At 41.2% G+C, this 19529-nt stretch overlaps 1 protein-coding gene across 1 annotated transcript; it reads left to right on the top strand.

Annotated features, from left to right (window-relative positions):
• The first annotated feature begins 413 nt into the window (after positions 1-413).
• On the top strand, positions 414-18906 carry LOC143785978 (retinol dehydrogenase 7-like). Its single transcript, XM_077275135.1, has 6 exons — positions 414-892; positions 12754-12792; positions 12908-13238; positions 15824-16082; positions 17617-17780; positions 18476-18906. Exons 1-6 carry the CDS (start codon positions 671-673, stop codon positions 18724-18726), a joined length of 1266 nt encoding a protein of 421 aa, XP_077131250.1. The 5' UTR covers positions 414-670; the 3' UTR covers positions 18727-18906.
• Positions 18907-19529: the final 623 nt, after the last annotated feature.

Genomic DNA, 19529 nt, shown 5'->3' with positions numbered 1-19529 from the left:
AAGTCTTAAAGATGTATGAATTGAGTGTTACTGCTATTGGGACAGATAGTAAAATATGTAAATGTATGTTCCACAGCCCATTCCCTGCCAAATATGTACAATGTGTAATACATTATGATCATATTTGACTGATTTTCTGGCTCTTTCGCGATTTTTTGTAAACAGTCCCGGCAAATTCTTAGGGGGTTTACATAAAATGGCTCATAAATGGGCTTCTTATCCTAGACAACTCTTTAAAAAAAATGATGACAGAAGGTGCAATAATGCCGCCTTTGTTCTCCATGAATTCCATCCTCTGGCGATAAAGTAGACCTCTTATTTGTGTAGTATGCCAAGGTCAGAAAGGCAGAAAGGAAGACAATCAATCCAGTAATCTCCAAAGTACACACTGTGGATGTGCCAAGACAATGAAGACCGTTCCGGCTGTGAGAAGAGAAACATTTCTTAAAAAGCTGATGAGTTGATGTGTGAGGATGGCCGCCTGATATCTGCTGAAGTTAATACCCTGGATAGATGGCTTAGCATAACAATATATATAATTAACACTTAGCCCCGCCAGCCCTCAGGCAGCTCAGCCGCTGGTGATTTAGTCTCTGTTAATAAGGCTTAGGTCTATGTGTTCCAAAAATAATCAGGAGGAGGATATATGATGGGCCAAAGTGAAACGTGAATGTTTACAGGTTTCCTATGGATTATGACACCCATTGAAAGCCCTAAAGAATTGCACTGCCAGGTGAAAGGATGTTTTATTTTTATTTTTTCCTTGGGATACGGGATCTCTGAGCAACTTTTTGTACTTTGGGCAACACGATGCATTGATCAGAGATTGAGTTCCTGTAGAAGGACCCAGGCGTTACACACAGCGCCCTCCTTCACAATGCTGCTCCATAATGTAAGTGCATTATACATAGTGCGGGTTATGTACTTATGAATGGGAAATCATTCATGTCTGTATTTACTGTCTTGCATGTAGAATGTAACTTTGGATTTTTATGCACAACATTTGTCACCTCGTAATAATGAGTGGTTTAGATTACATATTCTGTATGTAGATAGAGTGGAGAATACCGGAACACAAATAAATGTGACTGGTCTATATAGATACAGTGATATTATATCTCCCTTTTTAATTTTATGTATATATATATATATATATATATATATATATATATATATATATATATATATATATATATATATATATATATATATATACATATATAGACATACAGTGGGTGAAATAAGTATTGAACACATCACCAATTTTTTAAGTAAAGATATTTCTAAGGCTAGTTTCACATTTGGGTTTAAAAATGCAGCGTTTAAAACGCAAACGCAGGTGGTGAAAAAAATGCATGTAAACGCGTGCAAACACTGCATTTTTTGGACGCATGTGTTTTCTCATGCGGTAAAAAAAAGGTGGCGTTTTGACGCGTTTACATGCGTTTTTTCCTGCTTTTGCGTTTTTGAAACGCATGCTGAGAAGTGTGTGACAGCTGCCAATCATCAAAGTCATCTAGAAAACCCACTATAAATAGAAATAGCTAGGGTTGGGGTTAGGGTTAGGGTTAGGGTTAGAGTTTGGATCCCTTTATCACCTTGATGGGTTAGGGTTAGGGGTAGGGGTAGGGTTAGGGTTTGGATCCCTTTATCACCTTGATGGGTTAGGGTTAGGGTTTGGATCCCTTTATCACCTTGATGGGTTAGGGTTAGGGTTAGTGGTAGGGTTAGGGTTAGGGTTATGGTTTGGATCCCTTTATCACCTTGAAGGGTTAGGGTTAGGGTTAGGGTTAGGATCCCTTTATCACCTTAATGGGTTAGGTTAGGGTTAGAGTTTGGATCCCTTTATCACCTTGATGGGTTAGGGTTAGGGTTAGGGGTAGGGTTAGGGTTAGGGTTTGGATCCCTTTATCACCTTGATGGGTTAGGGTTAGGGTTTGGATCCCTTTATCACCTTGATGGGTTATGGTTAGGGGTAGGGTTAGGGTTAGGGTTTGGATCCCTTTATCACCTTGATGGGTTAGGGTTAGGGTTTGGATCCCTTTATCACCTTGATGGGTTAGGGTTAGGGGTAGGGTTAGGGTTTGGATCCCTTTATCACCTTGATGGGTTAGGGTTAGGGTTAGGGTTTGGATCCCTTTATCACCTTGATGGTGGGGGGTGGCTTATCAGTGTGTATTCTTGTTTTTTTCTATGGAAACGCATGAGTTTAAAATGCAACCAAACGCATGTGCTTAAAAACGCATGCGTTTACATAGACAGCAATATGTTTTTTTGCGGCAAAAAAATCCTCTAGAAATTACTACATGTTGCATTTCTGCAACAAAACGCAAGCATAGAAACGATGCATGGGTCATCAAACGCGGCAAAACGCATACAAAAAAAGCATGCGTTTTTAATGTTAAATATAGGAAAAAAACGCATGCGGTTTTTTGCGCTAAAACGCAGCGGCAAAAAACGCAAATGTGAAACCAGCCTAAAGGTGCTATTTACATGAAACTCTCACGAGATGTCGGTAACAGCATATCCAATCCACACAGGCAAAGAAATCAAACCATAAATGTCCATAAATTACGGTAAGTTGCACAGATGAGAAAAAGGATAACAATATTTTGAACTGTTGACTTACAGGCTCCATATCTCACCATCCACTACTGCTTCGAAAGTTAGACTACTATCATTTCATAAATTTGACTTGTAACTATTTAGCATATTATTAGTTATGCAGATTCTTGTCATGTCACTGCATTGTTACTGTTTTGCTCCTGGTGGTGGAAAAATATTTTTCTTCCCGTATACTACAAATTACAACCTGTTTTCACATTCCCTCATAGCTCAGTATGTTATTAGGTTGATTCCCAAGCAAGAGGTCACTGGTTCGAATCGAGGAGCACCATGAAGATTTCCCAAGAAAAAGGGAAACCGCATCATTCACTCATCGATAGCGGTCTCTCAGCCAAGTAAATTACCAAACTGCATCATGTGAGTATCATAACAGTTGGAAGAATACGAAATGAACTCCATCCATCCATTCAAAAGCCAAGTGGTGGACGTCCAGGCAAAATATCGGAGTCAACAAGTTGGCTCACCACAAGGTCTATCAGTTCTGGCGCGACAAACATGGCAGTGGAATTGTCTCGTATTGCTTTGCAATAGTGAAATCAAAGATGTCCATGCGAGCACCGTACAGCACACATTACACAAGTCTGGAATGGTGGCTTGAAAAAAGGTGAAGAAACCTCAACTGTAATATCGTCAAATGTCTGCTCAAGTTTAGTACTTTGCCAAAAAGTACTAAAAGTGGACAGTAGAAGATTGGACACGGGTGATTTGCAGCGATGAGACGAAAGTCAATAGACTAGGCTCTGATGAGTGCAAATGGGTTTGGAAGTAACAAGGGAAAAGGGGCTAATGGATCAAGAAATTGAAGGAACTATCAAGTTCTGTGAAGGAAACCTGATGATATGGGGTTGTTTCACAGCCAAAGGTGTTGGATACATGGCCAGGATTGATGGTGGTCTCAATGCTGAGCTATATGTGAGTATCCCACAAGACGAGTTACTTTGTACACTCGAGTATTATTGGTATGAAAAAGATGACAGTGTTACAGCAGGACAATGACCAGAAGCATACATCGAGATTGGTGAATAAATGGTTCAATAACAATGAAGTAGAGGTGCTGGATTGGCCCCCACAGTCCCCAGACCTCAACTCAATCGAACACTTGTGGGTAGTATACATACCCAAATGAGTTGACCAGTATACACAAAATTTGGGAACGTGTAGAAGAGACCTGAGATCAGATTTCAGTCAAGACAAGCTTGAATCTGATCAAGTGCATATCCATAGGGATTCAGGCAGTATTTAAAATCAAAATGGTGGACAAGACTCTGCATAACTAATAAAATGCTAAATAGTTACAAGTTAAACATGAAATATGCATGAAATAGCCAAGTTGATAAATAATAATAAATAATGTCTATAAAATTATGGTAGTCTCATGTTCGAAGCTGTAGTGGATGGTGAGATATAGAGCCTGAAAGTCAAAAGTTCAAAACAATGTTATCTTTTTGCTCGTCAGTGTTTGCGTAATAATGAGAGATGACACAGGAAAAAAATATTGAACACAGCAAGAAAGATGAAAAAAGTAATGAAAAGTCATGACACTAGGTAAAATCTATCAGTAATTAGAGAGAAATCCTGTCACTTAGTGAAAATAATATCAGCTGGTTCAACTGATGGCCATTACTAAAGTGCCACACATGAAACATCTCATAATGGGTAAAACAAATGAGCTGTCTCAAGACCTTCGCAATCTTATTGATGCAAAACATTGCATGGCATTGGTTACATATGAATTTCTAAACTACTGAACATTCCATTGAGCACTGTTGGGGCTACAATCTGAAAGTGCAAAGAACGTCATTAAGCTGAGAAGAATGATTTATAGGTCTGTTGGAAAAGATTCAGTATAACTTGCATTTTATTTATTGAATTCCTGTGTATATGAGTACTGTCAATCACTGAGTAGGACTGCTCACTGGACTCATATGGATACAAAGAGTGAGGGTTTTAGTTTTATATTTATAATCTTATAATCTTTATAATCTTATAGAAACTTTCCCTATAAAACGTACATCAATACAATCAGCTCCTCCTGCTCTATAACATTCTGCCTTCAGCTCAGAGACCATTTTGAGCATGACATGTTCCCTTTAAGTCTCATTCAGATGTCAGTTTTTCAGACTTTTATCCATGATTTTCATGGATAGAACATGTGCCCCTCATAGGCCATGGAGCTGTTCACATATTCCTTCTGAGTGTCAGCAAAAAGAAACATATTGTCCGTTTTTTTATCTGAGTCACAGTTCAGACTCGCCCATTCAAGCTTATGGGTCCATCAAAAAAGTGGATAGCACATGCACGCCATTCATATGTCATTCAAATACTCCCTGTTTAATGGATAGCTTGGAATTTCTTTTGCATATGTGATGGTAAAAATGGATACATGGATTAAATACAACTGACTCATAAAAAACAATCTGTTCTTTCTCATACGCAAAAGAAAAAAAGAAAACGACACCTGAATGAGGACTGTTGTGAATTCTGCTCTTGGGCTCCCTCCGGTGGTTGCTAGTGGTAGTGCAGTGGTCTCTGGATTGTAATCTGGGCAGGTGTTTCTGCTTATTGCAGTTCTATTAGGTATTTAGGTTTGTAGGATCCTTCAATCCCTGCCAGTTGTCCATTGTATCTGGGAGGGATTGCATCTCTTTCTGGCTCCACTTGCCCTGCAGTCATTTCTGCTAAAGATAAGTGTTTGGTTTTGTTTTCTGTAGCACGCATGCAGTGTGCTTTTATGTGCAGTGCTATCTAATGTGTTTTTTGTCCAGCTTAGACTTGTTTGGATTTTTCTGTCTTGCTGGATTCTTTGGAGATGCAGATATACATCCTATGTCTTTAGTAAGATGTAGTAGATAGTAGATTCTGCTGTGGATTTTTCTAGAGTTTTAATACTGACCGCTTAGTACTCTGTCCTATCCTTTTCTATTTTAGCTAGAAGTGCCTCTTTTGCTAAACTCTGTCTTTTCTGCCTGTGTACGTATTTCCTCTTAAACTCACAGTCAATATTTGTGGGGGGCTGCCTATCCTTTGGGGGCTCTGCTCTGAGGCAAGATAGTATTTCCCATTTCCATCTTTAGGGGTATTTAGTCCTCTGGCTGTGTCAAGGTGTCTAGGCCATGTTAGGTACATCCCACGGCTACTTCTAGTTGCGGTGTCAGTATTAGGATTGCGGTCAGTACAGGTACCACCAACTCCAGAGATAGTCGCATGCGGCTCCAGGGTCACCGGATCATAACAGTACAACTGGCCCACAATGAGTTAAATGCATCTCAGAAGAAGGGAAGAAAAGTGCTGAGCCATTTTTTTTTCTGTAGTCTGTTTTGTCTTTCCTTCCCTCTTTACCTCTGGGTGACTGAGGAGCTGCGTGTTGGCATGGATGTTCAGGGATTGGCTTCTCGTGTGGACCAGCTTGCTGCTAGAGTACAGGGTATTTCCGATTATATTGTTCAGACTCCGGTTTTAGAGCCTAGGATTCCTACTCCTGATTTATTTTTTGGGGACAGGTCAAAATTTTTGAGTTTTAAAAATAACTGTAAACTGTTTTTTGCTCTGAAACCTCGTTCTTCTGGTGATCCCATACAGCAGGTAAAAATTGTCATCTCTCTGCTGCGTGGCGATCCTCAGGATTGGGCATTTTCCCTGGAATCTGGGAATCCTGCCTTGCTTAATGTAGAAGCTTTCTTTCAGGCTCTAGGGTTATTGTATGATGAACCAAATTCTGTGGATCATGCGGAGAAGACCTTGTTGGCCCTGTTTCAGGGTCAAGAAGCGGCAGAATCGTATTGTCAGAAATGTAGAAAATGGTCTGTGCTGACTAAGTGGAATGAGGATGCTTTGGCGGCAATTTCCAGAAAGGGTCTTTCTGAATCTGTTAAAGATGTTATGGTGGGGTTTCCCACGCCTATTGGTCTGGGCGATGCTTCTCATGTCATTTCAGTCTGCCCTAAGCGTACTAAGAGGATCGCTAGCTCAGTTACCATTGGTACCGTACAACCTAAATTTCTGTTATCTGTGACATTGATCTGCTCATTGTCGTCATTTTCTGTCATGGCGTTTGTGGATTCTGGCGCCGTTTTGAACTTAATGGACTTTGAATTTGCTAGACGTTGTGGTTTTCCCTTGCAGTCTTTGGAGAACCCTATTCCTTTAAGGGACATTGATGCTACACCTTTGGCTAACAATAAACCCCAGTTTTGGACACAGGTGACCATGTGCATGGCGCCAGCCCATCGGGAGGATTGTCGCTTTCTGGTGTTGCATAATTTGCATGATGCTATTGTGCTGGGTTTTCCATGGTTGCAGGTACATAATCCGGCGTTGGATTGGAAATCTATGTCTGTGACTAGTTGGGGTTGTCAGGGAGTTCATGGTGACGTTCCTTTGATGTCAATCTCCTCACCCCCCTTGTCTGATTTTCAGGATGTGTTCGATGAGCCCAAATCCAGTTCCCTTCCACCGCATAGGGACTGTGATTGTGCTATTGACTTGATTCCAGGTTGTAAGTTTCCTAAGGGTCGACTTTTCAACCTGTCTGTACCTGAACATACCGCCATGCGGAGTTATATTAAGGAGTCTTTGGAGAAAGGCCATATTCGGCCATCTTCTTCACCATTGGGAGCGGGATTTTTTTTTGCTGCCAAGAAGGATGGCTCCTTGAGACCCTGTATTGATTATCGCCTCTTGAATAAGATTACGGTCAAATTTCAATACCCTTTGCCTTTGCTTTCCGATTTGTTTGCTAGGATTAAGGGGGCTAGTTGGTTTACTAAGATTGACCTTCGAGGGGCATATAATCTTATTCGTATTAAGTCGGGTGACGAATGGAAAACTGCGTTTAATACGCCCGAGGGCCATTTTGAATACCTTGTGATGCCTTTCGGGCTTTCTAATGCTCCATCTGTTTTTCAGTCCTTCATGCATGATATCTTCCAGAATTATCTTGATAAATTCATGATTGTATATTTGGATGATTCCGATGATTGGGAGTCTCATGTAAAACAGGTCAGGATGGTGTTTCAGATCCTTCGTGATAATGCTTTATTTGTGAAGGGGTCTAAGTGTCTCTTTGGGGTGCAGAAGGTTTCTTTTTGGGGCTTTATTTTTTCTCCCTCATCTATAGAGATGGATCCGGTTAAGGTTCAGGCCATTCATGATTGGATTCAGCCCACGTCCGTGAAGAGTCTTCAGAAATTTTTGGGCTTTGCTAATTTTTATCGCCGTTTCATTGCTAACTTCTCCAGTGTGGTTAAACCCCTGACCGATTTGACGAAAAAGGGCGCTGATGTGACGAATTGGTCCTCTGCGGCTGTCTCTGCCTTTCAGGAGCTTAAACGCCGATTTACTTCGGCCCCGGTGTTGCGTCAGCCAGATGTTTCTCTTCCATTTCAGGTTGAGGTTGACGCTTCTGAGATTTGGGCAGGGGCCGTTTTGTCTCAGAGGAATTCTGATGGTTCCTTGATGAGGCCATGTGCCTTCTTTTCCTGAAAATTTTCGCCTGCTGAACGTAATTATGATGTCGGCAATCGGGAATTGTTGGCTATGAAGTGGGCGTTCGAGGAATGGCGACATTGGCTTGAGGGAGCTAAGCACCGTATTGTGGTCTTGACCGATCATAAAAATCTGATTTACCTCGAGTCTGCCAAGCGGCTGAATCCTAGACAGGCTCGATGGTCTTTGTTTTTCTCTCGTTTTGATTTCGTGGTCTCGTATCTTCCGGGTTCTAAGAATATTAAGGCTGATGCCCTCTCTAGGAGCTTTTTGCCTGATTCTCCGGAGGTCCTTGAACCGGTCGGCATTCTAAAGGAAGGGGTGATCCTTTCTGCCATTTCCCCTGATTTGCGACGGGTTCTTCAGGAATTTCAGGCTGACAAACCTGACCGCTGTCCTGTGGTTGCTTTGTTTTTTCAGCATGTGGTTCGTTTGCATGGTATTCCGGAGAATATTGTGTCCGACAGAGGTTCCCAGTTTGTTTCTAGGTTTTGGCGTGCCTTTTGTATTAGGCTGGGCATTGATTTGTCTTTTTCTTCCGCATTTCATCCTCAGACAAATGGCCAAACCGAGCGAACTAATCAGACTTTGGAAACTTATTTGAGATGCTTCGTGTCTGCTGATCAGGATGATTGGGTGGCTTTCTTGCCATTGCCCGAGTTTGCCCTTAATAATCGGGCTAGTTCAGCTACCTTGGTTTCGCCCTTCTTTTGTAATTTTGGTTTTCATCCTCATTTTTCTTCAGGGCAGGTTGAGCCTTCTGATTGTCCTGGTGTGGATTCTGTGGTTGACAGGTTGCAGCAAATTTGGGCTCATGTGGTGGACAATTTGGTGTTGTCTCAGGAGGAGGCTCAGCGTTTTGCTAATCGTCGTCAGTGTGTTGGTTCCCGGCTTCGGGTTGGGGATTTGGTTTGGTTGTCTTCCCGTCATGTTCCTATGAAGGTTTCTTCCCCTAAGTTTAAGCCTCGGTTTATTGGTCCTTATAGGATTTCTGAGATTATCAATCCAGTTTCTTTTCGTTTGGCCCTTCCAGCATCTTTTGCCATCCATAATGTTTTCCATAGATCTTTATTGCGGAAATATGTGACGCCTGTTCTCCCCTCTGTTGATCCTCCGGCTCCTGTGCTGGTTGATGGGGAGTTGGAGTATGTGGTTGAGAAGATTTTGGATTCTCGTTTTTCGAGACGGAAACTTTAGTACCTTGTCAAATGGAAGGGTTACGGCCAGGAGGATAATTCTTGGGTTTTTGCCTCTGATGTCCATGCTACTGATTTGGTTCGGGCCTTTCATCTGGCTCATCCTGATCGGCCTGGGGGCCCTGGTGAGGGTTCGGTGACACCTCTTCAAGGGGGGGTACTGTTGTGAATTCTGCTCTTGGGCGCCCTCCGGTGGTTGCTAGTGGTAGTGCAGTGGTCTCTGGATTGTAATCTGGGCAGGTGTTTCTGCTTATTGCAGTTCTATTAGGTATTTAGGTTTGTAGGATCCTTTAATCCCTGCCAGTTGTCCATTGTATCTGGGAGGGATTGCATCTCTTTCTGGCTCCACTTGCCCTGCGGTCATTTCTGCTAAAGATAAGTATTTGGTTTTGTTTTCTGTAGCACGCATGCAGTGTGCTTTTATGTGCAGTGCTATCTAATGTGTTTTTGTCCAGCTTAGACTTGTTTGGATTTTTCTGTCTTGCTGGATTCTTTGGAGATGCAGATATACATCCTATGTCTTTAGTAAGATGTAGTAGATAGTAGATTCTGCTGTGGATTTTTCTAGAGTTTTAATACTGACCGCTTAGTACTCTGTCCTATCCTTTTCTATTTTAGCTAGAAGTGCCTCTTTTGCTAAACTCTGTCTTTTCTGCCTCTTAAACCCACAGTCAATATTTGTGGGGGGCTGCCTATCCTTTGGGGGCTCTGCTCTGAGGCAAGATAGCATTTCCCATTTCCATCTTTAGGGGTATTTAGTCCTCTGGCTGTGTCGAGGTGTCTAGGCCATGTTAGGTACATCCCACGGCTACTTCTAGTTGCGGTGTTAGTATTAGGATTGCGGTCAGTACAGGTACCACCAACTCCAGAGATAGTCACATGCGGCTCCAGGGTCACCGGATCATAACAGAGGACTTAGCCATACACACGTTTCAGCAGGGTTCATGCTTTGCACTGAGGAGAAGCAATATCCCGAAACAAGTATCTGCAAATAGATTCATTTTTGGCTTTTATCCAAAGTAATGTGGCAAGACTTGTTAAAAGGTCGATATTTTAATTTTTAAGTTTGCTACTTCCAATAGTTAGTGCTAGAGTTCAAGTCATCTTCCTTTCTGAAGAGGCAATGTGTACTATTTAACAACCCAAAAACATTCATGTCGGTCGGCTGAGTGGGTGAGGAAGTCACTGCCAGACGACTCTTGCGGAAGCTCATCTCTAGAACAGAACAAAAGCGTAGAGCATTCAAATTCCATGTGACCAATCATTCTCTTCTCCAACATCATTGCATGGGGATACGTCGAGAGGCCCCTAACCATAGGCTGGTCCCACCCGACTCGTCAGGTTCAGACAACATTATTCTTTTCTATTGATTGATTCTGTCACTGCATATTTCATTCATTTTCTTCGGTGTGAAGCCCTATTATTATTATTATTATTTGTATTTGTTTGTCTCAATTGTGAAATCTCCAATTGGTAATTATTACATTCAATCTAAACTCAGATGCCATCATATGTTTCCTAAGACATCTCACCTTTATCATTAGCTAAGTGACTGAAAATTACTCCCTCTTACCCAACAGACGTAATCTGCAATCTTCCATGACTCAGCAGGGTCCATTAACAGAAAGTGACTGCAGTTCACTCTATGATCTATACAATATATAGGAAAATGCAATTTCATCCAGAGGGTATTTCTGCTGATGAGAGGTCACTGGGGTTGACACAGTTATCGAGATACTTTGACTCACACTTTATACAATGTTTATTACTTTTACCACTGGCTAACACTGTTCTGGGGATACTACTATGAGGTTGCTGTGAGTATCAATATTATGGCTTATAGACGGCTCATGGCTTAGACTGTTAGGCTGGAATCACACAAGTTGGGGAACACTTAGTAATCCGAACTTTTAGAAGGAGCAAACATAGACTAAACGTTCTTAAAAATACACCGAATTTATTAAAGCGGCTGATGCCATTTGATAACCTTACTGCATCTTTAAACCGTCTAGTCTAAGATTAAATCTATTATTTGGCATACTGGGCTATTGCTGCAGAGCTGTAACGTCAGAGCTGCAGACAATAACAGACTCCAAGAGCAGCGGCAGCACTGGACCCTAGGAGGGTGAGCAAAGCGCACTTTGATTGTTTTTTTTTTAAAGCAAATTACTGTCGAGGAACAGGGGTTTCCAAAACCAGAAAACCCCATTTAATCAAAAAGTATAACACTTCTTAAAGAGAATCTGTCAGCTGGTTTTTGCTATGTAGTCTGACAGCTGCAGGATGTAGGGGCTGAGACCCTGATTTCAGCTTTCACAGTTTTCTCTGCTACAGATCTAGCAGAGCTCAAATGCTGGGCTGTGTATAACCCCGCCCACACCACTGATTGGTAGCTTTCTGTGTACACTTTATAGTGACAGAAAGCTGCTAATAAGTGCTGGGGGTAGGGTTGGACTAGGATGCACGAGGCAGCTAGTCGTCTACTAATGATCTAATGCTGATATGTATTAAGACAGCTAGTAAGTGACACATCATTGTAATCAGCTCTCTGCCTCTACATTATGGTGCTCTCAGATTATATAGCCAGATTTCCTTTAATTTGAGATGAGCACATCTAGTGGAGGAGAATCAAGTTCACTTAGAATTTCACTAATAATTCATGTTTGGCAGAATCCATTTTTTTTCATTCAATCCGCTGAAAATAAGAAAAAAATATATATATCATACCGCTCCCTCACCTGTCCTGGAGCCGCAGCCTCCTTCCGCCCGGTCCTCTGCTCTTTTACTTTTTCTTTCCCTCTCTGGTCATCTTCGATTTTTTTCGCTTGTCTAGCGATGATTATTAGACCTCGAGTGACTTCATGATGATGTGAAGTGATGTATTCCATGACGCTACATGAGGCATAATAAGAACTAGAGGTGCTAAAGAGTGAAGATGTAAGAGAACACTGTGGCCAGTGGGAGGATACGAGGCAGCGGAGTACCGGAGCCAGGACAGATGATGGGAGAGGCGAGTATAACATTTGTCATATTTTTTATTCTAAATATTTTTTATTTTTTTTAACCTCCTCCGTTTGTTATCCTCTGGAGTCTTTAGGGGGCTCAATAACATCTTTTACCAGCAATTCGATTTTTAATGAATACATTTGACACAAATCAAATTTCTCGAGCAAATTTTACTCTTTCTTTAAGAAAGTGTTTTTCACTTTATGGCTCACACACTAACTATCCATTATTCAGCTTTTTCCCTCTGCACCGCTACTTTCTGTAAATGAAATTCCGGCAACGCGACATTCCGATGATGCACGGCAGAGGTTTTGTTGTAACGAGCTGTGTTTAGTTCTCGTCGCTCGGCTTGAGACTTCTTTTTATGTAGATGTGGCCTTTCTATGACTTTACTTAAGTAACGTTTTTTTTTTGTTTTTTTTTCTCTTTCTTGCAACTGCAGGGCGAGGAAGAGGAAGATTTGCTTGACAGATTTAAGGAGGTAACTATCTAATTTAGTGCAAGTTAAGCCTATTCTGGAAGACAATTAGATTTTTTTGGATACTTTTTTAATGCTTGAATACATTCGCTGACTATTCCAATTATTTTTTTCCCAGCTTTGGATTGTGCATCCAGCATTAATGGGAATTCTGACCTCCATCGTCTTCCTGATTATTTGCTGGTCTGTTAGAGACAACCTAAAAATCAAAGATGTCCGTGGCAAATATGTGTTTATCACAGGCTGTGACTCGGGATTTGGAAATCTATTGGCGCAAAATCTTCACAGAAAAGGATTTGCCATCATTGCTGCTTGTCTGACGGAGAAAGGGTCCGAAGACTTAAAGGCTTGTACGTCTCCGTCACTGAAAACCATCTTATTAAATGTCACGAACCCCAAGAGTATCGACAACGCTGTGACATTTGTGGATGAGGAGACAGGCGGTAAAGGTAAAATTTCTTATCTCCGTAGGCAACCTATACTATCCAGTCTGTAAGACCATAACTCCCAGCATGTCCTGGCAGCGAGGGAGTGACTGAGTGTTGTAGTTTCCCCACCGCACGTTGGAGACCACCGCTCTACTTTATTGGTCCTTCTTCTGGACACTTTCCAGTTAGCGATGTCCTTGTATGAAGTCAGGCAGCAGGGAAGCAGCAGATATGATGCTCTTCACCATCTGTGCTGCCTGAATATCTTCTTAATGAACCTTTTGCATTCAGTGTTTTGATGATAATTTTGTTGTTTTCATACCCTGCATTTGCCCTTAAAGAGTAACCGCTAATTTTTTTTATTATTATTTCATAAATCAATAGTTCACACATAAATGAGAAACTTTGTAATATATCTTATCAGTGAAATTTGCTTCTTTCTGCTCCTGGGCTGATCTTTTGCTCTCAATTAAAGGGTAAAATCTGGATTCAGTGAATAAAGATTTTTTTACTATTGAGAATGGAGATGACAGTTGGTGTTTTCAAAATTCTATGGAGCAGGGAGGAGCTAGAGGCCGACACAGACATTCAACTGCAAGTTCCAAAGAACTTTATAAGCACCAACTGTCATCATGTCCTATCTCAGTAATAGGAAAATCGGTCTTCACTGAAGACAGATTGCACCTTTAAAATGAAGAATTTTGAGAATGACTGATAAACCAGGAGGAGAAAGAAGCGGATTTATCTGATAACATATATTAAGTTTTTTATTTTCACATATGTAACGTGGCGCGAGGCGATAGTCATGGGCGAGTCACTCGTCTGAGGTGACCCGGAACGTTACATGAAAGTAGAGGTCCTGGCTAGGGTGTGGGCTTGTGCTGTGAGGGCCTTAAGCCCCCGTCACACTAAGCGAGGTCGCTAGCGAGATCAGTGCTGAGTCACAAGTTTTGTGACGCAACAGCGACCTCAGTAGCGATCTCGCTATGTTTGACACGTAGCAACGACCAGGCCCCTGCTGTGAGATCGCTGGTCGTGTCGGAATGGCCTGAACCTTTTTTTGATCGTTGAGGTCCCGCTGGGTAGCACACATCGCTGTGTTTGACACCTTACCAACGACCTCGTTCACACAGGACGTCCCTCATCGAGGTCTGAATTGTCATAATAGCTGCCATGTGACAGGGTCACAACGACCAACGACACGACACAACGTCATTGGGAAGATCTCACTGTTTGACATCTCACCAGCGACCACATAGCGACGCAGCAACGATCCCTGACAGGTCGTATCGTTGTCGGGATCGCTTTAGCGTCGCTAAGTGTGACGGGGCCTTTACGCCCGTGCAAGCTTCATGTCACCATTGTTGCAGGTTTGCCAGGAGCGGATGTTTCACAATTCAATGATGGAGACCAACATTCAAAAATAAACTCTTTACTGAATGGTAACTTGGTAAGGGAAATATACAAGGGATACAAAATCTTAAGAATGTTTTCTTTACAACTTGAAGCATTTTCCAAACACTATTCTTCCTAAGTAGTTTATTCCAGGGATCTTTATGTCCACTGTTTCTCCCTACTTCACCACACCCCAGCTTTAACACTACAGTCCTGATCAACAAGTGTCATCTACTTGTTCTGCAGCTCCACGACCTCTTTCCACTACTGGCACCCTGGAACTTCCGCTTGAGACCCTTCACTAGTCCCACCTACTCTGTCCTGCTTAGGTCTGTTACCTTCCAGAGTTCTAAGCTTGAGGTCTTGCAGCTAGGCGTTCTCTCCTAGGATCCGTCTCCAGAAAGCCACCCTGTCTCTCTGTCACTTATGCTCAGGATCTCGCTATCCCTTCTCTTCAGTCTCCTCTCATTTATGGTCACCCTTGAATGCGACACTGTCTACCTTGGACCTTGCAGTCCACTCACTACGCACTCCAGACCCCATCTGTCTTACTAGAAGGAAACAATCACTTTCCTTTATAGTTTCTCATTCCGCTCTGTGCTAGTCCCAAAAATTAACTCTAATGTTTGCATAGTCGAAATGCACATATTTAACGCACATCATAATTCACAATACACAAGACAGTTCACATTACACATCATTAACACTTATTACATTTTACATGACATTTCACATTACACCACATAATACACGTCACAACAAAACTTGTTTCTTCGAGGGGAAACATGGGCAGCATGTCCATATCCTTACACATGTACTACTGATTCCCTCACATAGGCGTCAATGCAAGTCACGAGCGACATCAACTCATCTTTATTTGCCCGGGTCCCTGTTTCAAGCAATAGATGAAGATTTTATATCATTCTAGCAGAATGTCCAGGCTGTTATGTCATATAACACAACATACTCTTATAACTGTCCTTTCTGAGGTTCCTTACCTTCCTGCAACCTAATTTATAGGTGAGCAAAAGTGCCATTCTCTCACTCTTGGGTACACGAGGGCCATTTATGCACGTAAAAATAGACCTAATTGTCATAGTTTGCACATCTTGACTTTTTTTTAGAAGGTATTCTACATCAAAGCTCTATGTAGCACACTAGTAGCCCCAAATATGAATTTGTGAGTATATAATACGCTTTTGTGCCCATAGGTTTGTATGGCTTGGTGAACAATGCAGGAAGAGCCACTCCAATTGGACCTACTGACTGGTTGGACATGGAGGACTTCCACAGAGTTCTTGATGTAAATCTTATTGGACTAATTGAGGTCACAATAAAGTTCCTGCCATTAATAAAGAGGAGTCGTGGAAGAATCGTCAATGTGGCAAGCGTGATGGGGAGATTGGCTTTTGGAGGGGGCGGCTACTGTCTATCAAAATGTGGTGTTGAATCTTTCTCAGATAGTTTGAGGTGAGTTGGGTTTATAACTCTACATGATACTTTTATAATTGTATGTGTCTTTTCCGTATAATAACATACTGTAATGAGCACAGGTGTGTTTGTAGGTCAAAAGCAATGATGGGATCCCTCTACACTAACATCCATTCAGATATTTGTAAACAGCTATTAAGTCACCTCTTAGCCTTCTTTTTTGCAAGCTAAACATTCCCACTGTTCCTTGCAGGACATACTTTGCAGTTCGCTCACCATCCTGGTAGCTCTTCTCTGAACTTGCTCCAGTTTTCAATGTCTTTTTAAAATGTGGTGCCCAGAACTGGATACAGTATTCCAGATGAGGTCTGACCAATGAGGAGTTGAGGGGGATAATTACTTCACACAATCTAGACTTTATGGTTTTCTTAGTACATCCTAGAACTATGTTTGCTTTTTTTGCTGCTGCATCACACTGTTGACTCATGTGCAGTCTGTGATCTATCAGTATACCAAAGTCTTTTTTCACATGCGCTGTTGCTTAGTTCTATTCCTCCCATTCTATAGATGTAATTTTTGTTTTTCTTGCCCAGATGTAGAATCTTGCATTTCTTCCTGTTAAATACCATTCTATTAGTCACTGCTCTTTGTTCCAGCTGATCTAGATCCTTCTGAATCCTTTCTCTGTGTTCTCTAGTGTTAGCTGTTCCTCCTAGCTTTGCATCATCTGCAAATTTGATTAGTATGAGCCAACAAAACCTTTTGGGCCCCCCTTGGCTTCAGGGTCCAGTTACATCCCTACATTGAATCATGGAAAGACCTATCATACATCTGCCAATGGTTGATGGAATATTTCTAACAAATTTTATAATGTACTTTATGTTTAGAATTTCAAAATAAATTGTATTCAATTACGTGTGCTTATTTTTAAAACATTTTATAACTTAGTGGACATCTTAAAACTAAACTATGGTGTAACCGATTTTCTAATCCAATGACATTTCCAGCCATGTTATAGTTGTTGGGGATGGGGTGAAAGTTGTGGATTAGCAGATTGAGCTACTCATGGACACTTGAATATTATTTAAAAAGGTATTGCCAAGTTTTGGATTTATTCTCTATCCATGTGATATGCGATAACTTCCCTATGACTAGGGGTCCAACCAATTCCAAGAACTGGGGCTCTGAAGAGTCCCGTGTGGATGAAGCCATGGATGATCATGTGCACTGCTGCTCTACTCATTCGCTTGGTAGTGATGAAGGCCAGCCGAGCACAGTTCTCAGCAATCTCCAGCACTCCCATTAAGATCAACAATCAACCAACGCTTCATCCACATGGGACTCCTCAGAGCCTCAGTAAGCCCCTGTTCTTGAGATTGGTTTAGGTCCCAACGTTTGGACCCCAAACGATCGGAAAGTTATTCCCTATCACATGGCTAGAGAATAAATTCAAAACTTGAGAACACTCCTTTAACTCTACTTTGGTCACCAATATGCCCACCCCATTTACATTGCCATTTATCAACATCTTTAATCCAATACCTAATGTTCATTACTCATTCATTTTTTCCAGGAGAGACATGCAGCATTTCGGAGTGAAAGTTAGTATAATTGAACCTGGATTCTTTAAGACTGGAGTCACCAGCCTCGAAATAATTGAGAAAGATTTACAGCGACTGTGGGACAGACTGACGCCGGAAGTCAGATATGCATATGGCGATAAGTACTTTGATAACTGTAAGTAATAACACGATTCTGTACGTAACAGGGTAAGTTCACAATGGGCATTTTTTCAGCGTTTTTCTTTTTCTGCAGCAAAACCTGTTCTCTTTGCAGGAAGGAAGATGCAGAAAAAAAGGATGTTTTCCTTGGTTTTCCTTGTTTTTTTGCGTTTTTTGGCACAAAAGTGTGAACTTAGCCTAAAGGGTCTGCTTCTTTTTATACCACAATAACCAGATTACTGCTACCGGTACATAAAAACAAGATGCTAAAACTAGCAATATTATTTATGATATTCCAGAAATTATACATATTTGCTTTTTTTCTACAGATACACAAGTAGCCAAAAAGGCACAAAAAATAGCAGCAAAAAAAAAAGAGATTATAAAATTAATTGCTGTCAGTCTTCTGCATTCCTCTACCCCTCCACTGGGACAGGACGCTGTATATACACATACTCTAATAGGGATGACAATTAACCATATGTGTTTAGCCAGTGGAAGCAATTTCATATGGCATCTGATAATAAAGAACTTGTATTAAGCAAAGAACTGCAAAATATTGTGGAATTTGACAAGAACAGAATTTTTTTTAAATTTTTTTTTAGTTTTTAACTCTTTTATAAACGTTCCATCAGCTATTCCAGTACACTGAATGTAATTGAGATATCACGTTATTCCCTGCCATAACTTTTTATATTTTCTTTCTTGTAGATATAAAGGTGCAGCGATTTTCTATGAAAACTTTGTGTAGTTCTGACATCTCCAAGGTTACAAATTGCATGGAACACGCACTGACAGCCAAATACCCACGGACGCGGTACGGTGCTGGCTGGGATGCTAAGTTATTTTGGCTTCCTCTATCCTATGCACCAGCCATTGTTGCCGACGTCATGCTGAAATTGTTATTACCTCGACCTGTCGGGATCGAACAAGCAGTAGCTAAAAATCAGGTGGATGTATAACATCTTTTTACAAGTGTCTTGTTCATACCCAATAAAATATTTTTTTGTGATTTTTTTTTATTCGACTGGCTAACACTGTCCCAAAACTTTCCTTTATTTGTGAAAAAACGCGTTCATAAATTCCTAACAATTGTTTGTGACATTCATAATTACTACAATGTCAAGAGGCAAAAAAGATATGCAAAATAATGATCCTTTGAAAGGAAGAAAGACTAATAAGGAGGCCATAAAGAGATATTTTTCCGTTTGTGAAAATATCTGTTTCACATATTTTCTCCTAGACTGCATTGCCCTAAAGTCTCCTTACTAGCCAAGGGAATCACTACCTTCGAAGTGATAAAAATAAATCAAGTCACTTATTTTTCCTCATTAGAAATACTGACTGCCTCCCAAATGATCTTACGTCATTATAAACAATAATATGTGATGAGTAAAAATAAAAAAATGGTCCTAGTGGTCTTACGCTTTTAGGGAATTAATGAGGAGGCATGGAAAGCTTTTCTAATCCATCCATACACTTTTCTAATCCATCCATAAACTGCACATAGCTGTCAGCCAAACAACAATTCGGCAGTTATCTCCCCCAACTCTCCCTTACACAGGAGCGCTCATTCGTCTGAGGCTTCCCGTGTTCTCATATCAGAGAGCCGCTGCCAAACATTTTTGAGGCATTATCTCTTAGAGAGCAAAAGGATTGGCAATCCGAAATCACATACGCCGAATTTATCTGTCCCCCGACATAATCTGTAAGTGAACAGGAGGAAGGCTCCCATACACATTAGATGGTTGGCCCTCCAATACCG

This window comes from Ranitomeya variabilis, chromosome 7, assembly GCF_051348905.1.
Source record: "Ranitomeya variabilis isolate aRanVar5 chromosome 7, aRanVar5.hap1, whole genome shotgun sequence".
Classification (NCBI taxonomy): domain Eukaryota; kingdom Metazoa; phylum Chordata; class Amphibia; order Anura; family Dendrobatidae; genus Ranitomeya; species Ranitomeya variabilis.
The sequence above is the reverse complement of the archived record's forward strand: the minus strand, read 5'-3'. Positions and strand labels throughout refer to the sequence as shown.

Excerpts from the sequence above, each read along its gene's own strand:
- LOC143785978 (XM_077275135.1), top strand. The coding sequence starts at position 671 with ATGTTTACAGGTTTCCTATGGATTATGACACCCATTGAAAGCCCTAAA. Across the intron at positions 12,793-12,907 it reads TGCTTGACAGATTTAAGGAG|CTTTGGATTGTGCATCCAGC; the intron begins GTAACTATCTAA and ends TTTTTTTCCCAG. Across the intron at positions 13,239-15,823 it reads TGAGGAGACAGGCGGTAAAG|GTTTGTATGGCTTGGTGAAC; the intron begins GTAAAATTTCTT and ends TTGTGCCCATAG.